General features: G+C 39.1%; 1 protein-coding gene across 2 annotated transcripts in view; it reads left to right on the plus strand.

Annotated features, from left to right (window-relative positions):
- man1a2 (mannosidase, alpha, class 1A, member 2) overlaps positions 1–20,523 on the plus strand; it is a 95,887-nt gene that overhangs the window by 53,888 nt on the left and 21,476 nt on the right. For both annotated transcript variants that reach the window (XM_026376461.1, XM_026376462.1), the window contains exons 6-7: positions 4,472–4,552; positions 19,129–19,223. In XM_026376461.1, the coding sequence (XP_026232246.1) occupies positions 4,472–4,552; positions 19,129–19,223 (176 nt within the window). The remainder of the gene's footprint in view (positions 1–4,471; positions 4,553–19,128; positions 19,224–20,523) is intronic.

Genomic DNA, 20,523 nt, shown 5'->3' on the forward strand with positions numbered 1-20,523 from the left:
TTGCCATGTTTTTATTAACCGCTCGGTTTGATGCTCTTACACCTACTTGTATTAGGCATTAGTACCTGGTTACTGTAATATTCATGAAATGTTAAGCTAGCTTAGGCTGAATCTTAGCAGTACGGCCACGGCTTTATATTCCCCGGCTGATAGAGAGCAATATTCTTCAAGCCTGCAGAGGCCTGGCAGTGTAATTGGAAGCAAAAGTGTTATTTAGCTTGACTCTTGCGAAAATCAAAGATTTGCTTAGCCCATAGGGTGCTGTCATACCCAGCCTCTCTAGTCAGTGCTCTGAGCCTGGACTAAGGGCATCGTCTGGATTTCCATTTAGGAGATTAAAGACATCACTCTCAGTCAAGTTTAATCACTCTTCTGTTCATGCATATGAGTGCAAGTTCCCTACCTGTGTGCTAGTTTGAGTCAGTTTGACCTTTTATTGTGAGACTTTTTGCCCCGTTCTCGCTTCATGATCAGATAGTTTGAGATTAGGTTTGATTTTGAGTTTAGTAAGAAAAAACTTGTATATGTATATTTTTATTGTGTGTCTACACCCTTGCTCCACTTCTCAGTTCAGCCACCCACCTACCAACACCAGCATATCTTCCAGCTCCAACACTAATGAATGATTAAATAGCTGCCATGTCAGGTTGAGCCAAGCTGTGAGTCATTGTTAGAGTCTCCAGTGTCCTGCTTGGTCCCCCGCACTGCAGCTTGCCCTCATGTGATGAATGTGTTGGCGTAAGATATGCATCCACAGCCAGGCTCAAAGATTCACCAAATTGATGGACTTCGTTAACTGACACATTAATAACCCTGGGTAAATTGAGGTTTCTATCAGAAGATGATGTAGAGATAAAAAGATAAAATAATAGTAGCTGTCAAAGAGTGCGTTGCAGTCTAGTTTAATTGACTGTTTTTAATTATACAGGAGTATAAGTTTTTAATTAGATTTTTTTACATGGGGAAAACAGTCTGTTTTTCCAGACATGAAAGAATGCAGAGTTGTCTTTTACGTTCTTTTGAAGGCAAAAAAAATCTGAATAAAGGTAAAAGAGGTTTGACAGTGACTTCCACAGCCTCGTGTGCTCCTGTCTCTTGTCACCTGAAATGACAAGTTGCTGCAGAATGTAATATTTTAAAGGAATCACCTGGATGACATGTTTTTCAATTGTTTCCCTCCAAACCTGTGAGAGTATCACCACACATTTACGTGCTCTAGTGAAAGGTGCGGGCCAAACTTTGTGTGAGAGTTTCCACCCACTATGTGAATGGAAATCCAATCAAACTTTAATTATTATAGCTCAGCAACACAAATCACAAATTTGCCTCAGTTGCCTTTACAATATAGTTAATATACAGTTACCACTGTCCTTAGGGCTTGGAAATAAGCAAAAAGTCCTCCCAAATAATCAATATTAACTGTGGGGAAAAATATGTTTGTATGCATTGGCAAGTGAGCGGGGGCAAAACAGAACTTAGCTCAAATTCAGTCTTGGCAAGTTGTTTGAATAGAGGCCAAGTTAGAATATGAAGTCAAGAGTAAACACAATATTTGATGATTAAACCACCGGCCAGTATTTTTACTATCAATCAAGTTTTTGATTATTATCCCAAATAGTTTGATCTGTAAATTACCTTAGTTTTTCATTTGGTGCTCGTACTAGTTCCCACTCTAGAGGCGCATATTATTTTTTTCCACTCAAAGGAATTGACTAATACTGTTGCTGACAACATTTCCGGCAGTTGATACATTGATTGTACACATTATTTATACATATGCATGTAGGTGAGGTATAAGATGACAAGCTTCAACTGAAGGATCGACAGAAGTAATTAGTTTAGGAAGAGTCAAAGCCATAATTATTTGAAATTTTCCTGAAACTCCAGAGGGAGAACCTCAGAAAAAGCCACTTTTACAGTCGTGACAGGATCCAATTTAAAGTAAACATTGATTATCTATGACAGAAAGCGGCACAAAAAGAAATGGTGTAATATACGTCTTGACAGACTTCTTTTTATATTGATGCATGGTGGATATTAATAGAGAAAGTAGAAAAGGTTGAAATGTGGATGCTAATTCACAGGGGAAATTCAGTGCAGTATGTCTTTAAAAGCTATCATATGATAGAGGATCAGAGAATGAAGTGACTCTGCTGTCCTATTTTGTAGCTTTATTCCAGAACAGTTCATTAAAATCAAACTTCTGTTCTTGTGCCGCTCTCATGCGTCATTACACAACCTACATGATTCCTCGCTGTCCTATCTGTGTTCACTGCAGGGATTTTAAAATCAGAGTTGTGTTATAGCTCTGCTGCTCACTGGGGGTTTGTTCCCCTAACTACAGTCGTAAATGGATACCCAGTGAGGCCGACTGAGAGATGGATGCTACTGAAGCTGGCCTTCAGCTTTACAAGCGCTTCCCATCACCTCACTGTCATCACTGGATATTGTGTTGGCTGCTGTGATGTGGTGTAAACCTCTAGTTCATTACTGGTTGATGGGAAAATTGTGCTCCACTGTTTCAGTTTGAAGAAAAATCCAGGGCAAATGCATATGCATTTATCTGATGATCTAGCATGTGCATTAAGTATGCAAACAAAAGCCAGGGAATAAAAATGGGGAGCATTTGAGATGTTCACTCAGCCACAGGTGGTGGGACCCCCTTAAAGAATAAGTGACGTAGGAGGGAGCAGTGGTAGTGAGAGCTATTCTGCACTTCATTCCTCGGACAGGACTCCTCGACTGCACAACTGCATACAAGGGATCTGAGAGAGGTCGCAGCTGCAGGTGACACTGGCACATTATCACATGTTCAGATTGTGTGCAAAACCATGTTAACTCAAGGTTGATTGTACACTAATGAGCCAAAACATTACAACTACGCCTGCTTAATATGGTGTTTCTACTAGACTTCTGAAGTTTCTGTTTGATATCTGGCACCTAGATGTTGGCAACACGTCGTTCAGGTTCTGTAAGATACAAGTTTGAGCTGCCAAGGATCTGACTTGACTTGATTACAGAAGACTCGCAGTTCATGAGATAGGAGGTTTGATGTTGGAACGAAGCCCAGAGTTTTCAGATATGATCCACGCTGCTGTGCACATAGACATAATGCTTTGGCCCTGAGTAGATGATAAATAAAATATGGTGGAAATTGTATCTTGGTGGAAGGATGGAGAGCAGGAAGACTGGTCATTCCCTATTTAATTTAATGGCAAAAGCTTGCCAGCAGCAGCAGTTTGACAGCTGTAGACGCTGACAGAAAGACCAGGAACCAGAAAGGGCTTATGGTTGGAGTAGGTTAGTGAAGGGAAACTGGAAGCTGAGGTCACATTACCTGTGACTTGTCCTCCATTGCTTACCCAAAATGGAGGGCACTGCAACAGGTGACTTGGACACAGGCTAGAGTCAAAATGTTTCCTCCCAAATTGACCACTGAAATGTGTTAACTGCTGTTGTTAAATGCATGAAGTAAGAAAAAAAATAAAAAAGAAAAATACCAAGAGGGTGATGAATTCAGTGAACAGAATATGTATTTTGTTGTTGTTGTTAAACTATAGTTTTTCAATTAATTTGGCTGAAAAGCCACCAACTGGGGTCCAACAGGGGCGCCTTTATTCTAAATCGAGGTCATTCAGAACGTACTTAAGACATGTACAGATAAAGTCACCTCCTCTTCAATATTTTCACTTCTTCTGTGAGAACAGATCCGATCATATTTGTATTTGAACAGTGGGGTGAAAGTACTCAGTGAGAGTAATGTTACTGCATCAGAGTTGCCATGGCATCGATAAGGCTGTAAAACACAGAGAAATGAATTTCTTAACTGTAATCTTTAAGCTATGTTAAGAAAAATAGGCCTCCAGGACCTCTGTGGTATCTTGCAATAAGGTGATTAATCTTTGGAAGATTTTGTTGTGATTTTACCCCAGATTTTACGAAATGTTGCCAACTTTAAACTTAATTATAGAAAGAAATGTGTTTTAACTGTCCTATGTTTATCCACACATTTGAAGGGTTTTCCTCACTTTAAGAGCTCTGAAGGGCTATCACAGATTGATTTGTATCTACGTATAGGCACATTCTTAAGGACTCTTTGCTTTTCTGTTGCTGGATGCCATAGGTTGCAAAATACCTTTTCCTTAATTAGGCTGCTTCATTTTAATGGGAGTTCTTTTTATGTGAACCTGAATTGTTATTAAATATGCATGTCTTTCTTTCGCTACCTGTGCATTTTGAATTTATCTTCACACAAAACTAAACAAACACAGTAGGACGAGAGATGAAAAAGGGCTCAAGCTGTGCTGTTGGTGCAGAAACCACCAACAAGCTCATAATAGAATCCTTGAGAGTGACATAAATGAAATTAAAACTCGTCATGAAAGAGAATAATAGATTAACAGAATAACAACTGGAATAATGTCTATTTCTTTTCTTGTCTGATGATATTTTGTGTGCTCTATTTATCCAGAACGCAGAGGTGTCCGTGTTTGAGGTCAACATTCGCTTCATAGGAGGACTGCTAGCCACCTACTATCTCTCTGGACAGGAAGTAAGTGCTCATCTTTAACATTGTGTGTGTTTGTGAGATTGTGAGTGAGAAGTGTTTTTGCAGGAACTTGATAAACATCATTAGTTTTTTTTCCCTGAATTGCAAAGAGAGGGCATGAGGGAGGATAAGAAATTGGGGTGGGATTAAGAAAGCATATAGAGATATAGAGAAAAGGGCTGAGGGATTAATTTGTGTTTTAATACAGGTATGTTAGGGATGAAAGGATAAAAGCATAGAGAGAAAATGATTGGCTTATAGGACCAGGAAAAACGGGAAGAGTTTCTTCCCATCTCCTTTCTCCTCCCATCTTTGTCCCAGCGCTTTTCTTTTCCTCCTCCACGCTCCCCCTCATCCGTCTTCTCCTCTCTTCTCATTAAGGTCAGCAGGCAGATTTTCGGTTGGGAGTTGAATCCAGCCTTGCATCTCTCTTTTTCTGTTCCACTTTTCTCTGTCTCCATCCTTTCCACTCTCGTTTTCATGGCCACCCAAGCGGTGCTCCCTCTGTAATGGGAGCAAATACATCAAATATGTGCTCAGTACAACGCCCACGTCCACTGCACTCTCCATCATAATTTTTATGTGGTCCTGGCCAACTGGTCTCTGAAGATTTTTTTGTTTGTTGTCAGACATTTTACTTAAATTCTGCCTGAAAACACATTCAGAGAATTTTTGTGTCGACTCTGTGGATGCTGATCCATTTCTTACCTTTTGTTTGTTTGTATCTCCTGGTTCTGCAGCTGTCAGAGATGCCCCGTAGTGCACCCCTAAAATACTGAAACACATGCAGTGTTGTGAGCGCAAGAACAGCTAGTGAATCAGAGAGTGCACAAACTAAACTGCAGTTTCAATTAATTATTTGACTGTGTGCGTCACTGAGCGATGTCGGCAGCGCTGTGTCTTATTATATTATTTACAGGAACTTTTTGCAAGTGTAACACACATTTAAAGTACAGCTGCTGTAGTCCCAAACAGCTTCTGAAGATGGGAAAGCTGTTTTTGTTTTCTTGGAGTTGGGCTAAAATTGTTAAAATAGTGTCCAAAGCTTATTCCCTAACATATCCACGCTGACATGTCTACTATAAAATGGTACACATTGGAAAATACAGTCAAGCTGTTATTGATGCTACTGTATATTTTATTTTACCATTATATATTTTATTTTTTATTTTACCATTTTATTGTAATTTAACATGTATATGTCGGGGTCAAAACATTAGAAACACCTACTATTATTATGCAGTTTTCTATGACTCCACCACCAACTGTGACCTAAATAACAAACATCTAGTAGAATCATCAACTCTCAGATTGCCCAGGTGTACCTAATAAATTGGTCAGTGAGTGTACACGTTTTCTGGGTGTGGGAATGACTGATGGAAAATGGAAATAAAGAAACTGCTGACTGCACATAATCCAAATATAACAGATAGATGGAAAATTGAAAGTCTTAAATATTAATTAATTAGGATTCGTTTTGCCTAAATTAAAACCATTTTCATTGTAAATATTCAAATTTCTTTGCCCTTTAAATTACTGCTACTGTCTGCTAGGGGTTTTCTAACTTGTTTTGTTGGTCTCTGACTGATTATGTGTCGCATATCTACAAGCATGTGATGTTGTTAGAGCTCGCTGCTCATGCCATCTCTTATTTAAATATGACAGATCTTGCACAGCTAAGGCATTAACCAGCTGACAGGTTTGTTATTGTGTGCTTGTTTAGTAAGAAAAATAACTTTCCATGATGAATAAATGTGATAAATCATTTATTATGACACATTTCACATTTGCTTGTATTGTTCCTGAGAGAAAACAGGACTTCCTTCATTTTAGGGTTTAGGAACTTCACAAATTCTTAGTCTTAAACATCCTAATCATTCAGTCTTGTCTAGATTCTAATCCTATACTTTGACACATGGCCTTAATATCACTTGTAATTTTACTTTGTTAAATAAAGCTAATTCTACGGCACAGCTTAGCTCTAAAGATTCTGTGTGATCAGCTTCTTTTTCTTTTGGATGTGGACAGTCTTTACTCACTTCATATCATCCAATTCAGATTAATTTCACAGTACTGAAGCAGAATCCTTCAGTATTTTATTGGCAGTTAGGATTTATCAAGTTAAAGGCAATTCTCAAAGTGAAAAATTAATTAAAAGAGATATAAATGCAAATGTAGGTTTTGCACAAAGTTCAAGTGAGTCTTTGGATTTTGTTCCACAGTTATATCCTGTCCAAATCCTTTGGGGTTTTCCTGAGGTGAAGAAAAGAACAAATGAATAAAGTGAATTTATTTGCAGTTTAATTTTTGCAGAACAGTTAGAAATTATTCTCAAAATAGTTTCAGTTTGAAAAAGAAGAAGTAAACAGCAGCTCAGAAAATGACATGTTCACTTTGTCAGGTGATTTAGCAAAAAAAGGCATAACTGACATATTAGTCATCTGTCAGTCGGTTAAGAGCCGATTTAATCATCTGCAGAAAGGTTTGGCCTTCTCCCACATTGAAAATGATCACTGACTAAAGTGGGTGATGCAGAGGTTGTGGGCTGACATTCTGAAAAAGTGATTTGTTCAATCACACTGAACAACAACAAAAGCTAAGTTTAATGGCGCCCTTATTCCCCATGCTTTCTCTCCCATTCCTTTGTTCAATTCTGCCTCCTCCACCCAAACCATACTCACTCATTCATCAGAGCCCACTCAAGTCGTAATGGGAGCAGTGGGTAGTGGGAAAGGAGGGAGATGGAGCATGGAAGGGCTCGAAGGAGAGGGTGGAAAAATTCAGACGACTGTATAGTGAGGATAAGTTCAGGATGTTTGGAGGTGATGGCTACAGATAAGAAGATGGGAGTGGAGAATGAAGGTGATGAATGGCCGACGGGGGAGAAAAGCAAGTGAGACTCATTCCTCATCTTCACTGGACGTGTCCTTGAGCAAGGGACTTAACCCCTCAACTGCTCCAGACAACCAGCAGCTGACTAAATTGTTTTTACTGGGCACATCCCTGGGGGAAATTGTGTGTAACTGTGTGAAAATGAAGCAGTGTCCACTCTCCGGGTAGATAGAGGTTAAAGTTATTAAAGCTCGGGGAGTTGAATTGGTGGTTGAAGGTGATGTTTTCAGAGCTTATCAGCATCCTTCTCAGCTGGATGTTGTTACAGGTGAAACTGTGATTTCAGGACAGATGAAATAAGTGAGGGATGGGTCAAATGAGGAAATGAACACAGCAGCTATATTTGTTATGTCTTGTACGACTCAGAACCCAAATTTCTAAGTATCCTACCAATCCTACCTATTTGATGCCTAAGTTTTACATTTTCCAATATTCAGTATCCCAGTTGTTTTGTTCATGTTTGGCACATAATGTTTACGTGGAACAGAGTCTTATTTGTTTTTCATTTCCCAGCAAACAGTTCTAATGAAACCCTGATTGTTTGGATGCTCCTTTGGTTCTGTACTGTTTTACTTAGTTTTACCACTTCTCCATTTTACCACCAGCTGTGGAAGACAAGTGAGCATGTACTGCGTAAAAGTATCCTCTGCAGTACAGGTGTTAAACTGTAATTGCAGCATTTCCATCATTAAGCTGTCATTTTACTCGCTATTAAGTGACATTAGTGAAAGATGCACCTGTTCAGATTGCAGACTAATCAGGATCCTGAGAAAATATGGCATGGTACACTGGTCTGTATCTACCTACTCAGAGAGCACGTTCAAAATATTTTTCAAAACCAGAATAAGAGCTTATATTTACATGAGCAAACACAAAAATTGGACACTCGCAGAAGTTGTTAGCAGTGATTTTGTTGTGAATGTAAATGTACTCAGCTGCAGCTGTGGAGAAACACGCCAGACAACCCCCATACAGAGAATGTGATGCTCAAGACTACAGCTTGTGCTCCAAGTCTCAGATCAGCAGGACCTTACAGGACCAGAAAGAGACATGCAAAAACAAATAGTAACCCGGGGGGGTGGTTTGTGTTAGAAAGAGTTCCTGTCCTAACTACAGCTTTTTTAGTATTATGCTGCTTATTTAATTAATTACCAAAGGAATGACGAACCAGTAATCCAATACAAAATTATTTACTAATGCAGAGATGAGCTGAGCATTGGAAGCTTTGAACCTACAGGTTCTGTAGGACCAGTTGAGAGCCAAGAAACTAACTTTCTGTGAAGTAAAATGAGGCCTTCTATGTACTTATCATCCATAGTTGCTGTGTAATTGCCTGTTGAGACATCCACATAAAGCTTTACCGTATGAGGTACAAAAAAAAAAAAAAAAGCCAAGGACATCCTCATCAGATAAAGCTTTCTAGTCATTTGATTTGTAACGCTGCGTGTGTCAGTCATCATCAACACTGTTGAAAAATCAAACACAGAATGAAAAGACGGAGAGAGAGAAATGAGGGGAGATCTGAGAGTAAAGAGTGATTGGCTAAATGGAGAAAAGATGAGAACCGCAGACTGAGCCTCAGAAAATCATAGAAGAACAAAGACAGCGATGGAAAATCAGAAAAGTTAGGAGCAAGTTGGAGATCAGCATTCAGGAGGAGTGTTGGCGAAGCAGAGCAGCATTGATGGATTGTGTTTACTCCTCCGTCTGTCTCAGCTTTATTCTTTTACTTTCTCCTTGTGTTTCTAACTCTTGCTCTGATGTCCTCACCACCCTCTCCTCTGTTTTCACTCTCTCGCTTCTGTTTGGTCACTTGTCTACGTCTAATTGGATCATTTTCTCTTTTCTTATTTCCGAGCCACTAATTCTCTCTTCTCTTTTTGTTGTTCTTATTTTTCAGTTTCTCCCTCTGTCCCTCCTTCCTGATGTTTCTTCTGCTCTTCGAATGTTTTGCCTCATCTGTGTTTATTCTCTTGTGTTTCTCAGCTTTCTCATTTTTCATTTACTCAACTTTGCCCGACGGTTTTTTGTTTTTCTTACTCTGTTTCTCCTTTTTTGCCCTCAGTCCTTTTTTGATTTATTTTTCATTTATTCTTCTCATTTATTTCCCCAGGTTTTACATTTCCAAACTCTTTTCACCTGTTTGCTGATGTCTGTTCAGGCAGAACAAAAAATAAAAACAGGTGGAAAATATTTTAATTAGAGATTCTGATGTGACTCACAGTTTCACAGTCTTTCTTTCAAGTACTAAATAAAGAATGTCCAAATCCTAGAATAGCAAATTATATTCACATACTGAATGTCTGTCTGGAATACATACATATATAAACAAGATTAAAGTTATGAAAGTGTAACCTTTAACATTTTTGGGTTTCCAGAACTAAATTTGAAAGAATTATTGATGTTTTTATGATGCCTTTATTTTGGGAAGATGGTTCATTAATTTTTTATAAAAGTGGGAAGTAGAGGGGACCTTAAGGATGCATTTTTCCTACAGTGATTGATGAATCCACAAAGTAATTAACTACATTTATTGGCAGATAGTAAAGTAAAAACAGCACCCACTTAAAAAAAAAAAGAAAAAAAAATCACCATGTTTTGTTCATATTGTGTTTTCTTCTTGCAGCTATTTTAGTGTTCAGTGTCTCTTTTCTAGTTTGTTCTGCCAGTACCTGCATCTGATTAGCACCCTGTGGTGTGTACCATCCTTTTTAAGTTCAGAAACTTAGCAGATGTAGTCACATTATACCCACCTTTGTCATTTCTCTTCCAGTCTAACACACTATTCTCCAGTTGTTACAACAAATCTGATGACAAAGCCCAGAGCACTGTATAGGTATAGGGTGTACCACAGTGTGCTCAATACGGGCAGGTATGCCAGCCAACAGTGTTAATTAAGTGGTTTATATAGTATATGTGTCTCTCTGGTGTAGAGAAACCATGTTACAGTGCTCTCTGTCACTGCTGCTACAAGCATTGCTTTGCTAATGATACACACAATTTAGGAAAAAGGAACTTAACCGTCAAACAATTGAGATATGACCAAAGCAAATCTCGTAACTTCTTATGTAAACACCAGAATTTGAAGAAGTGTTCTTGTTTACCTTCCTACCAACAGATGAGAACATCAGTACAGTTCTCTGAAGGTAATACCAAAACAGTAGGAACTTATTCAGCTAATGGTTAAACAGTACAAGTTCAAAGCTGCTATGTTTACAGAATAAAAGTATTTTCTGTGATTAACACATTTGGAATTTAGATAATGGTGAGTTTGCAGAATAAAACTATTCACAGAAGTAGCTCAGACCAGCAATAAGAGACTGAACTCTCTCATTTCCAACATTAGTCTTTGACATACAACTCTGAACTAAAACCAGGTGACCCATTCTTCAGGAAGGTTGCTGACGATACTTTCCATAGTACTTAAGTTAATACCAAGAAGTAGTTATGTCCACGAAAGTGCCTCTAACTAAGCTCGGTGCAACAATTAGTCAACTAAAATCAGTGGGCAAATTAGTGACCAACAAATTTAAAGGTTGACTAGTTGGTGATGTAAATTATTATTATTTTTCTTGTTAATTAATTATTTCTTTGCTAATCACCCACCTCATCACTTTTTTCTAAAATTTTCTAAATTTTCTATTAGTCCACTATCAGATTAGTTGCGACTCAGCCTAGTTGGAAGCAGATAGGGATCTGGGTGGGCATGAGAGGTGGTAATAAATTTAATATTTTAGTAATGCTCAATCTTAAAGTGAACAAAATCCACTGCACACTGTGAGTATTCTTTGGCGTTAATACTGAGCACATTTCCATGTTAAGAAAGTGCTGAAAGCTGTGGAGTTAACAGCTCTGTGTGGAAGACGGCTTCTTCTTTCAGTGTGACTTATGCAGTAAATACTGAATAATGGAAGAGAAGCTGAAACAAGTTGGGACTGGACTGGTTTATTATACATAATGAAACATATTTGTTATATCTAACACTTAACATTATTACTTAAAGGTTAACACTCTTTTTTAAGATTCACTCAAAGGCAATCCACAGATTTCTGCACATTAAAATCAGTATGCCCGTCTTGGGGAAGTACTACTCCCAGTACTACCAACAGTTGTATGCTGTCTTGTGTGGCTTTGGAGGATTTTTTTTCAAGTCTGACGTGATAAGCCTGTCTCAGCTGAAGCTTGGAGACTACAAATGTTTAACAGAAATCCTACATTACAAAGGCTGGACCTTTAAATCTGAATTATTCTACCAAGCACCAACAAAATAGTATGATTTTTAGAAGACTATATCTTGTATCTTCATATGCATGAAGTTCACGGCAGTTACTCATCACTTGAATATGAAATGTCTTCGTTCTCCTCTTCCTCTTCCTATTCAGTATTCTTTTATTTTTCCCCTTTTGCATTTATTCTCTTCATGGCTCATTTCTTCACATCGTTTCCTCAGTAAACTTACAAAACTATTTCTCACAGTTGCACATCCTGTGTCATCCAAAGAGCATCAGCAGTTAAGTGAGCATGCAGTATAAAATGTACACTTCAGGCAGGCACTATGTATGTACCATAGATGTGCATAGACTTGTCACAGCAGGGGTGGCACTCTGAAGCATCTCTCAGTTATCCTGCTGAGAGAAGTGCTGATCGAAGGTTAAAAGTTGACTGTTTCCACAGGGAGGTCTTCGTTATCAATTTGATCTGTCAGTCACAGGAAGAATTTTAGACTCTGTCTTCAATTTTGACCAAATTTATAAATTATACATGTTCATTTCCTTTTTGAAATCAGTTAAACAGGACACCATAACTTCCAATAAAACATCCATCAAAGATAAATGTTAATGTTCCTGCAAACCAGAAAAAGGAAGGGGACAAGAATGACAGGGATGAATTGAGCGAGGAAGAGCAGATTGTGCAGAGAAAGGAGAAGGTCAGGAGAGCAGACTGAGCCCTGTAATGTAGGATAATGAGATGACGGTGTGTTAAAGAAAAGCTGCAGACTCTGCATGCATAAACGGCACAGCATAAACCACCCTCGATGGATGGACGCTTGGACAGAGAGGAGGAGATAAAAAGATGGAGAATGACAGAAATGGAACAGCAAGCGAAGGAAAGGATGGTAGACAGATATAATGATGGTGATGAGAGAAATAAACAGGAAGAGCAGGATGGCAGAACAGAGGGAGGGCTTCTGTGGTCAGGAGAAAGGCGAGAGAGAGAAATAGGAAGCAGAAACTGAGGAAAAGTTAGATTAGAGGAAGGTAAAGAAAACCCCAGTTGAGGTGGAAGGGAGCGAAGGAGATCACAGATGGAGAGGAAATGTTTGGAGGCATGAACAACAAAGAAAAACAAAGGGCAAAAGAAAAAGAGGGGAGAAGACAGACAAAACAGCAAGGTGTGGAGTCGAGGAAACGAGAAGATGGGAAGGACAAGTTAAACGGCAAGAACATAACAAGTCTTCCTGCTTTTTGTTTTGTATCTACCACCAAGAGTCGATATTTGAAAAACCTCTGTATTTTTGCTCCTTTCCTCAGATTCAGTCTTGTCAATCATTTTTGCTCGTTCTCTCCCTGTATGTCTTACAATATTCCACACTTTACCATTTCTCTCTCACTCTCTTTCTGCACTATGATATGAAGCTAAGCTGTCTCTTGTCCAGGGATTGGTGCCTGCAGACGGCAGCAGATCCACTGGCTGTCTGTTTGATCTCACCGGGGAGCATTTGACTGCCACTCATTTTTTGTCAAACGTTGAGCCTGTCAAACAAATTCAGGGCATCGTACTCCCCTTTTGACTGTCACTACACCGCTGCCCAGTAGGAAGGCAGGGACAGACACGAGATGAAGGGAAAGGAGAAGATTTGCTAACATTTTGGTGACAAAGAACAAGGTGGCTCAGTGATCCTATTACACTCTGCACACTCAGGCTTTGCTTTTGATTTTTGGTTCAATAGAATATTTTAAACCAATAAGTAAATTGAAATTTCATGTATAAAAATGATAGTAACATCAATATTTTGTTGCACATTGTTTACATCCAGTCACTGCAAACAAGAGATTTCTGCTCAGTGAGACTTCTGCAACTGCATTAAGTCTACTCCAGGTGGATTTAATGTTCTGCTGTATATACAAGTAGTGCAAAGTCTGTTAAGATAGCAGAGCATAGAAGAACTCTGTTTCTAGCAACCGTTGTATACCTTCCTTCTGGGAATCCTTTTTCCCTTAGCAGATATTGCTAAACCAAGATGGTGAAACAAACAGCGACATTTCTACACAGCTGTATCAGTTCCACTCTGCAAACTAATGACTTACAATTCCTGCACAAACTGGGGTAAAAGTAAAAGATGATTGAAAGATCTGTCCTATTAAAAATGGATTTATTTGATTCTGATTAAGTCAGAGAGGTGTGGAGAGGAGGAAGAATTGGATGCACAGAGAGGAAAGAGATTTTTATAATGAGATGACAAGTGGGAAGATGTGAAGAAATGGACCATTCACTGAATCCAGGAAAAGAGAGAGGATGTATGAAGTAAAAGGGAACACTGGTGTTCAGTAGTTCATATAAAGATCAAGCACAGTTGATCACCATCGTCTAGTGGAATTAATATGAAAACAAACTGAAACCTTATCGTAGCATCAATTGGGATGATTCCAGACATCCCATATTTCTAGTTTGTTGTGTTTTCAGTAGATTTTCTCTGGAGGAAAAGACGCTAACATGGCAACAGTATAGTCTAAAGAACTAAAGGCCGATACAGTAGAGACAGAATAACCACATCAGAGAAGAGTTACACAGCAGAAGAAGTTGTCCGGTTTGTTTCAGATTTACAATATTGGAGGCAGAAGGCAGAATAACTTGTTTCTATTAATTTTCAATGTAAAGTATCTGTCAGAGCTGACAGCAGTCAGCGTGATGCAGCACGATGGCAACAAATGAACAATCAGAGAGCTAATTTACTGACGGTCTTTGACTTTTCTCTGTGTCGGCCCATCTTTGTGCATCCTGCCTTTGATGCAGAGCCACTGGATGCTCAACAAAATGAGCAAATGGATCAGCTGATGTCGAAGTGGCATGGCAAAGTATGAAAATGTCACACATTTAACCACACACACACACACACGCACACACACACACACACACACACACACACACACGGGGTGACTTAATCCTGTCTGTGCTGCTGGCCCCCGGGGTTCTTCTTACCAAGCAGGAGCATTCAGCACATTTCACAGTCTACCCTTTAATCCCTTTAGGAGGCTCCGTTACATGTCAACAGTGGCCTACTGCTTCCACCAGAGACTGTGTGTGTGTGTCTGCTTGTTTGCAGTATCTGAGCAGATTCTTCATTGTAGTGTGAAATATGCTGATCATATTAAGTAATTTACCCTGATCTTATTAATTTTCACTCTGCATATTTGTTGTGGAGACCATTTGGTCGGGAGACACAAAGGTAGTGATGAGAATAATTACTATTACTTTGAATTTTAGATTGATTGTTATATTTTACTTCATAAATAACGTAAGAGATGACAGAAAAGTGAGGGACTCATAAACCAGTAATTAATTCCTCAGATGGAGTTAAAAGAAGATTGGTCAAATAGCATCTTCAGTGAAATCTGATTATACAAGTAGTACCTAGTTCAGGATGTTTGTGCATATAGATCATTTGAGGATTTGTTAGAGGAAATGGACCCGATGGAACCCAAACTAAGCTCTGTCACTGCTGGTGGATTTGAATTTGTTGTTAGCAGCTCTCACACTTTCACATGATGTAAGAGCTGAATTTATTGTACCTCTACCGCGCAGAAGATGTTTGAAAATGTTTTACAACGGGACAGATTATAGCATATAGCATGATGTGTAGTTTACTTCTACAGCAGCTTCCTTATAGTGAATGTGATCAATGAAGAATTAATAATTACAGTGTATTGATTTCTTTTATTGAATCAATTAAATACTAGGTTTGAAAAAAGAGGATTATAAGAAATACATTCTTGGTTTGTACAGTGCATGTGTTTCAGTCTAGACTCTTAAATCAGAGGCTGCTCTACTTTACAGTGATTTCAGTCTCACAGCTCCTCCACAGTTTACAAATCATATCCTCATGTGTAATAAGTGGATCATTGGCTCAGTTCAGGACAGGTTTAAGTGGCAGATTACAGCTCTCCCTGTCCCTGGGACATAACAGTGATGTACAGTTTGGCAGATGATGTCTTATGTTGGTCCCCTGGGGGAATCTTACCTCTCACCGTTGGCATTGTTACTGTCGTTCTTCAACATGAAGGTCACGAAACCATGCTCTAAATCTGTTGTCTGGAAATTTGGCCCATTGTAACAAATAACCCGACGGCTTCTGGCCACTACTAATCCTGAAAGAGGGCAAAAACAGAGGAAAGAGTTATTGAAAGGCAGGTAATGAGGAGAGAGGACACTGCTGTTGTGTGATTAAAGAAAGGAGGGATAAGTGGAAACAGGCAGAAGGGGGGATGTGCCAGCTATTGTCTCCATATGCACATTAGAGCTCAATATTTAGTGGATTTTTGATAAAGACATATCTGTTGTTTTTGCACTGTGTTGTCCTGTTGGCTGACATTCACTGGATATGCATATTTACCACAGTGATAAATTAAACTTTCATCCCATCCATATCATGTTAGTGTTTGTGTGTGCTCCCAGATTACTGCTTAACCTTGATTTGCCTCCCAATTGTGTGTTTTAAATTCTTTATGCATGTGTGTATGTGGTGACGGAGAGAGTACATCCTTCACTGATCGATTTTGAAGTGTGCTGTAATGCATTTTAAAAGGCTGAACACTAAAGCTGTCAACCCTGCAGGGAGAGATAGAAACAAGTTGGGAAATGCCAGACAACGAAGTGTCTGGGTTTTTTTTTTACTTCCCCAAGGATTTTTTTAAATTCTCAAACCTCTCACTGTCCTGATCTTAACTTCTTGCTATAGTAAATATTTTGTTAACAGGACAGAACGTCAGAAAAAGGCTGAATAAGTTTCAACTTTGAGGAATTTATAATTATTCCTGTTGATGAAATTATTGCTGCACACAGAATATGAGATTTTGAGAAACATTGCATTCAATATTTGACATATTTTCAGTGACGACGTGTGTACATATGTGTTTTCCTTAGTTTTATTCACGTGTAGGTGTAGCTGGTTATTTGCCACACTCATAGTAGTGCAGTGGTTTGTTGCTACACCTACATTTATGTGGAGTAGCTGGCAGTGTGTTGTAGAATTTCCCCCGAGTAAGTTTACATCAGATGAGTTCAACAACACAAGTGAAAACAGACAGAGCAGCACTTGTCTTAAGTGAGATAATTCTCCATAGTAATATAAACAAGATAAGGAAATGTACAGGCGCTAATTAAGCAGGCTCTCTCTGGTCTTCCTCCTTCTCTCAGCAGGTTCACTTCCTTTAACGACCAACAACACAGCCCTTGTTTCTTCAGATAGCCTGGCTGCTTTTTTCCTGAGAGCTCCCTGCCTGTAGATGAAACCAGTGGAGGAAGATGATTATCATTAACTGTAGCGCTTTATCTGTGATGGCAGCTCACTGTCTCCTCTGATGGGTCGTTTGGATCTTGTCCCTGCTTGATGACATCAGCGGCGGGATTGCCAATAAAAGATAGTGGTGTTCATTAAAGGCCTCAGTGCAGCGGGCACACGGGCCAAGAATCAGTTTGTGATGACTGAGCAGATATGAGCACACACCACGACCCGGCACATACACAGAACTGATCCGACTTCACTTACTGTGACAGTTACTGTGTTTGCCAGCTGCATACGTGCACTCCTTCTCTGTTTGGTTGTAGCTGCTGTTTCCATAACTTGCAATGCTAGCATTAGATAATCAGCCAACTGTAATTAAAGTGATGATGAATTAGTGATGTGTTTTTTTACAAAGGAATTTAAATAGGTGCATTAAAAGTAAATTATATATCCTTTGTTGTCCCAGGTTAATCATGCCTTCACAATCTGCATGTTTATGTCTCACAAACAAAACACCCACAGTTGACACCCAGACATTAGTAGTGGAGCTGTAGTGGATGTATTTGTACATGCAAACATTTAGTAAATCAGGCCCTAAGTCTTCTGTAAGATGTTCCACTGTCTGATTAAGTATTCTGCAAACACAAGTGTTGTTGCCTCCATTTACATTGTGAGACAGCAGGAATATTCCAGGTCTCGCTAGAAAACTGCTTAGTCCTGACAGATTGTGTTGAGGAATCAGCCTCCGCCTGCCACATTTCTTTTTATGCAACGCTTTGCTTGACTGCTGTCTGCAAGTTGTACAACTCTCTTTGTGTGTTTATCCCACCAATCTCCTACAGTACATATACCCTGATATAGTATACTGCAGAATTAAAATCACAGGTATTGGACAGTGTTGAGCTATGTATTTCTTTAGAAAGTGGATGGATCAACACCATCACCGTCCAGTTTCATTTCATTTTCCATTATCTGCAGCTTCAGGGCACTAAAAAGACAGATAATCAACTCTTAATATAATACCAGAATTTATACCCAACTCAGTTTTACATCTACAAATGCTTCACTCTGTCAATACTGCAGCAGGTAATGTGTGCTACTACACATTGTTTCCAGTTGGTTCAGTTGTATTAAGAGTTTCTTCAGCATATGTTTCGTAAAGGCTGTGTCTTTATCGATGTGACTGCTGTGGATCAGTCCGCTGTCAAAAACCAGTGCAGCTCTTAGAGCCCATGTCCTGCTGTGAATGTGTGGTTTACTTTCATTAAGGTTTGCCATTCATGCTGTGAGCAACTGGATGTTTTTTTTAAATAAGCTTTCATGTTTTTTACTTAAACGTGGCAGCTTTCTAAGACAACATATTTTTGAGACACTACTTTTCTGGTGGAAACTTCTTTTTTTCTTTTTCTCTTGGATGAAATTTGGGGAGAAAAGAGGTACACAGCTTATGTAGGGATTAACAAAAACTAACTTACCATGTGTGCAGGAAAATGTGTTTGTCTAGACTGCTGATCTGTGTTTATTTTTTCAGTTGAATTTCATAATGAATTTGTCCCCTGAGCAGTTTTACATCATTCAAAGTCAGATTTTTAGCTTTCAGCATATGCCCACACCCAGATAGTTCGCCGGCAGAATAACCTTAGTTGCCTTTTATCTTTTTGATTGGCATGCTGAGAAAAGAACAAAGGCTGCTGCAGATTTTTCTAGGCCTTCATCTGTCAGACGAGTGCAAGAACTTGTGTAATCTCAAAATGAACACATGTCCGTTCCTCCACATCAGTCTGTATAAATTAGACTCCAGTCGCGATAATAGAAACCCAACTCTGACTGCGTACTTTGGTCTCTCGCTCTGCTCAGTTCATGTAGTTTGACCTCCAAGCTTTTCTTGCAGACATCTCAGCGGTATTCTGCACAATTTCATATTACTGCAGCACAGCTTGAAGGAAGGTTTTGCATATGTGAGGCTGCCAGTTTCCTCCATAAATCTGTTTAGCGCTGACACTTTGTTCGCCTGTCTCCTGGCGTCTCACTCTGCCTCATTTGCCATCATCCTGTATTTGTTTTAGTTGATCGCCGGTTGTTTTATGCTTGTACGTCTCAGCTGTTTAAGGAGAATATTAAGCAGAAAAAGTAGATGGACTGTTAAGTACTTTAAAATTTTAACACTCGCTCTGTTTCTTTTAAGGTATTTAAGATGAAGGCTGTCCAGCTAGCAGAGAAGCTGCTTCCTGCCTTTAACACCCCCACAGGAATCCCCTGGGCCATGGTCAACCTTAAGAGGTTAGTGACACCCTCTACCATCCAGCACTAATCAGAAGATGTGATTCAGTTTGCTTATTGTCTTATTACTATTTGAAGGTTTTTGATTTGTTTTTTTCCACAGTATCTATGTGAAGATGTAAATACACATGTGAACAATAAAACTAATGTTTTATGGGTTAAAAACAAACAAAACAGATCAATTGAAGTAGAATGTGCTCAATTAGCAAACTGTATATTGTGAATGTGAAATTAAGTAATTACAGATGTATTAACAAAAACTTTTGTGACTTTTTCGGATTAAATTAGGTTTAGGGTGACGTATTAAGAAGAGCTTGTCAAGCTGTTATGTCAGGAACCAACTCAAACTCACACCTTTGATAAGATGAGACATTCATTTTCTCAATATACACATGGCAGTGATGAGGACTGACCCAACACACACTGAGTAGAATCAGAGGAAAGTTTAACAATATGTAATATATGTAATGTAATAAATGAATTCACTTGGGGGGTTTCAAACTGCAATACTCTCACATAGAACTTGGCACATTGTTTTTTTAAAGCTCCGACACATCCACAGTCCACCTACACAGGTGTCTTTTACCTGTGTGGGTGTAAACTGTGCTGTTGTAAGGCCAGGACAACCTAATTATGAGTTGTGTGTGACCTAACATCTGGAAACACATGTTAAAAAGTTTTAAATTCAGTCTCTGTGATAAACAGCAGCTTTCCCGTCTCGGCCTGAAGTGAACTAACCATAATATTTCCTTCTTATTTCTGTTTCTCTTGTCAGTTTCTGCTGTGTGTGTGAGTGCAGCTTCCTGCTGTATGCACCAGCAGGTTGTTGAGCATGTGTGTAGAACAAGTGAGGGCCTAATTCCAATTTGTTAGAGAGCGGATGCTTTGTATTTTGCCAGAATTTCCCACTAGACAAACAAACGCTCACACACAGAAAAAAAAAACACTGACACCAAATGATACTTACACAGATTCCTCTGGGAGTAATGGTACACTCATATAAACAGAGAACGCACAAGTGACACATCTGTATCCTTTTTCCACTTGATGGGACACTCAAGGTGCCTGTCACACAAACACACACCCACAAGTGGAAACCTGTTAATGGTACATATGCACTCATGTAAAATTGAAGCACTTCCAGATGCCTCCTGTGCTACATACGGTCACTTATGAATGTCATTTACCTGCTGCAGCTGAGGCATCCTCCTTCAACAGGTACTGAACCTGTAACCCAAGCTATAACCAATCAGTCAAGGTGTTTATTTATTCAGGATATTTATTTTAACATTTCTCATTG

This window comes from Anabas testudineus, chromosome 21 (genome assembly GCF_900324465.2).
Source record: "Anabas testudineus chromosome 21, fAnaTes1.2, whole genome shotgun sequence".
Classification (NCBI taxonomy): Eukaryota; Metazoa; Chordata; class Actinopteri; order Anabantiformes; family Anabantidae; genus Anabas; species Anabas testudineus.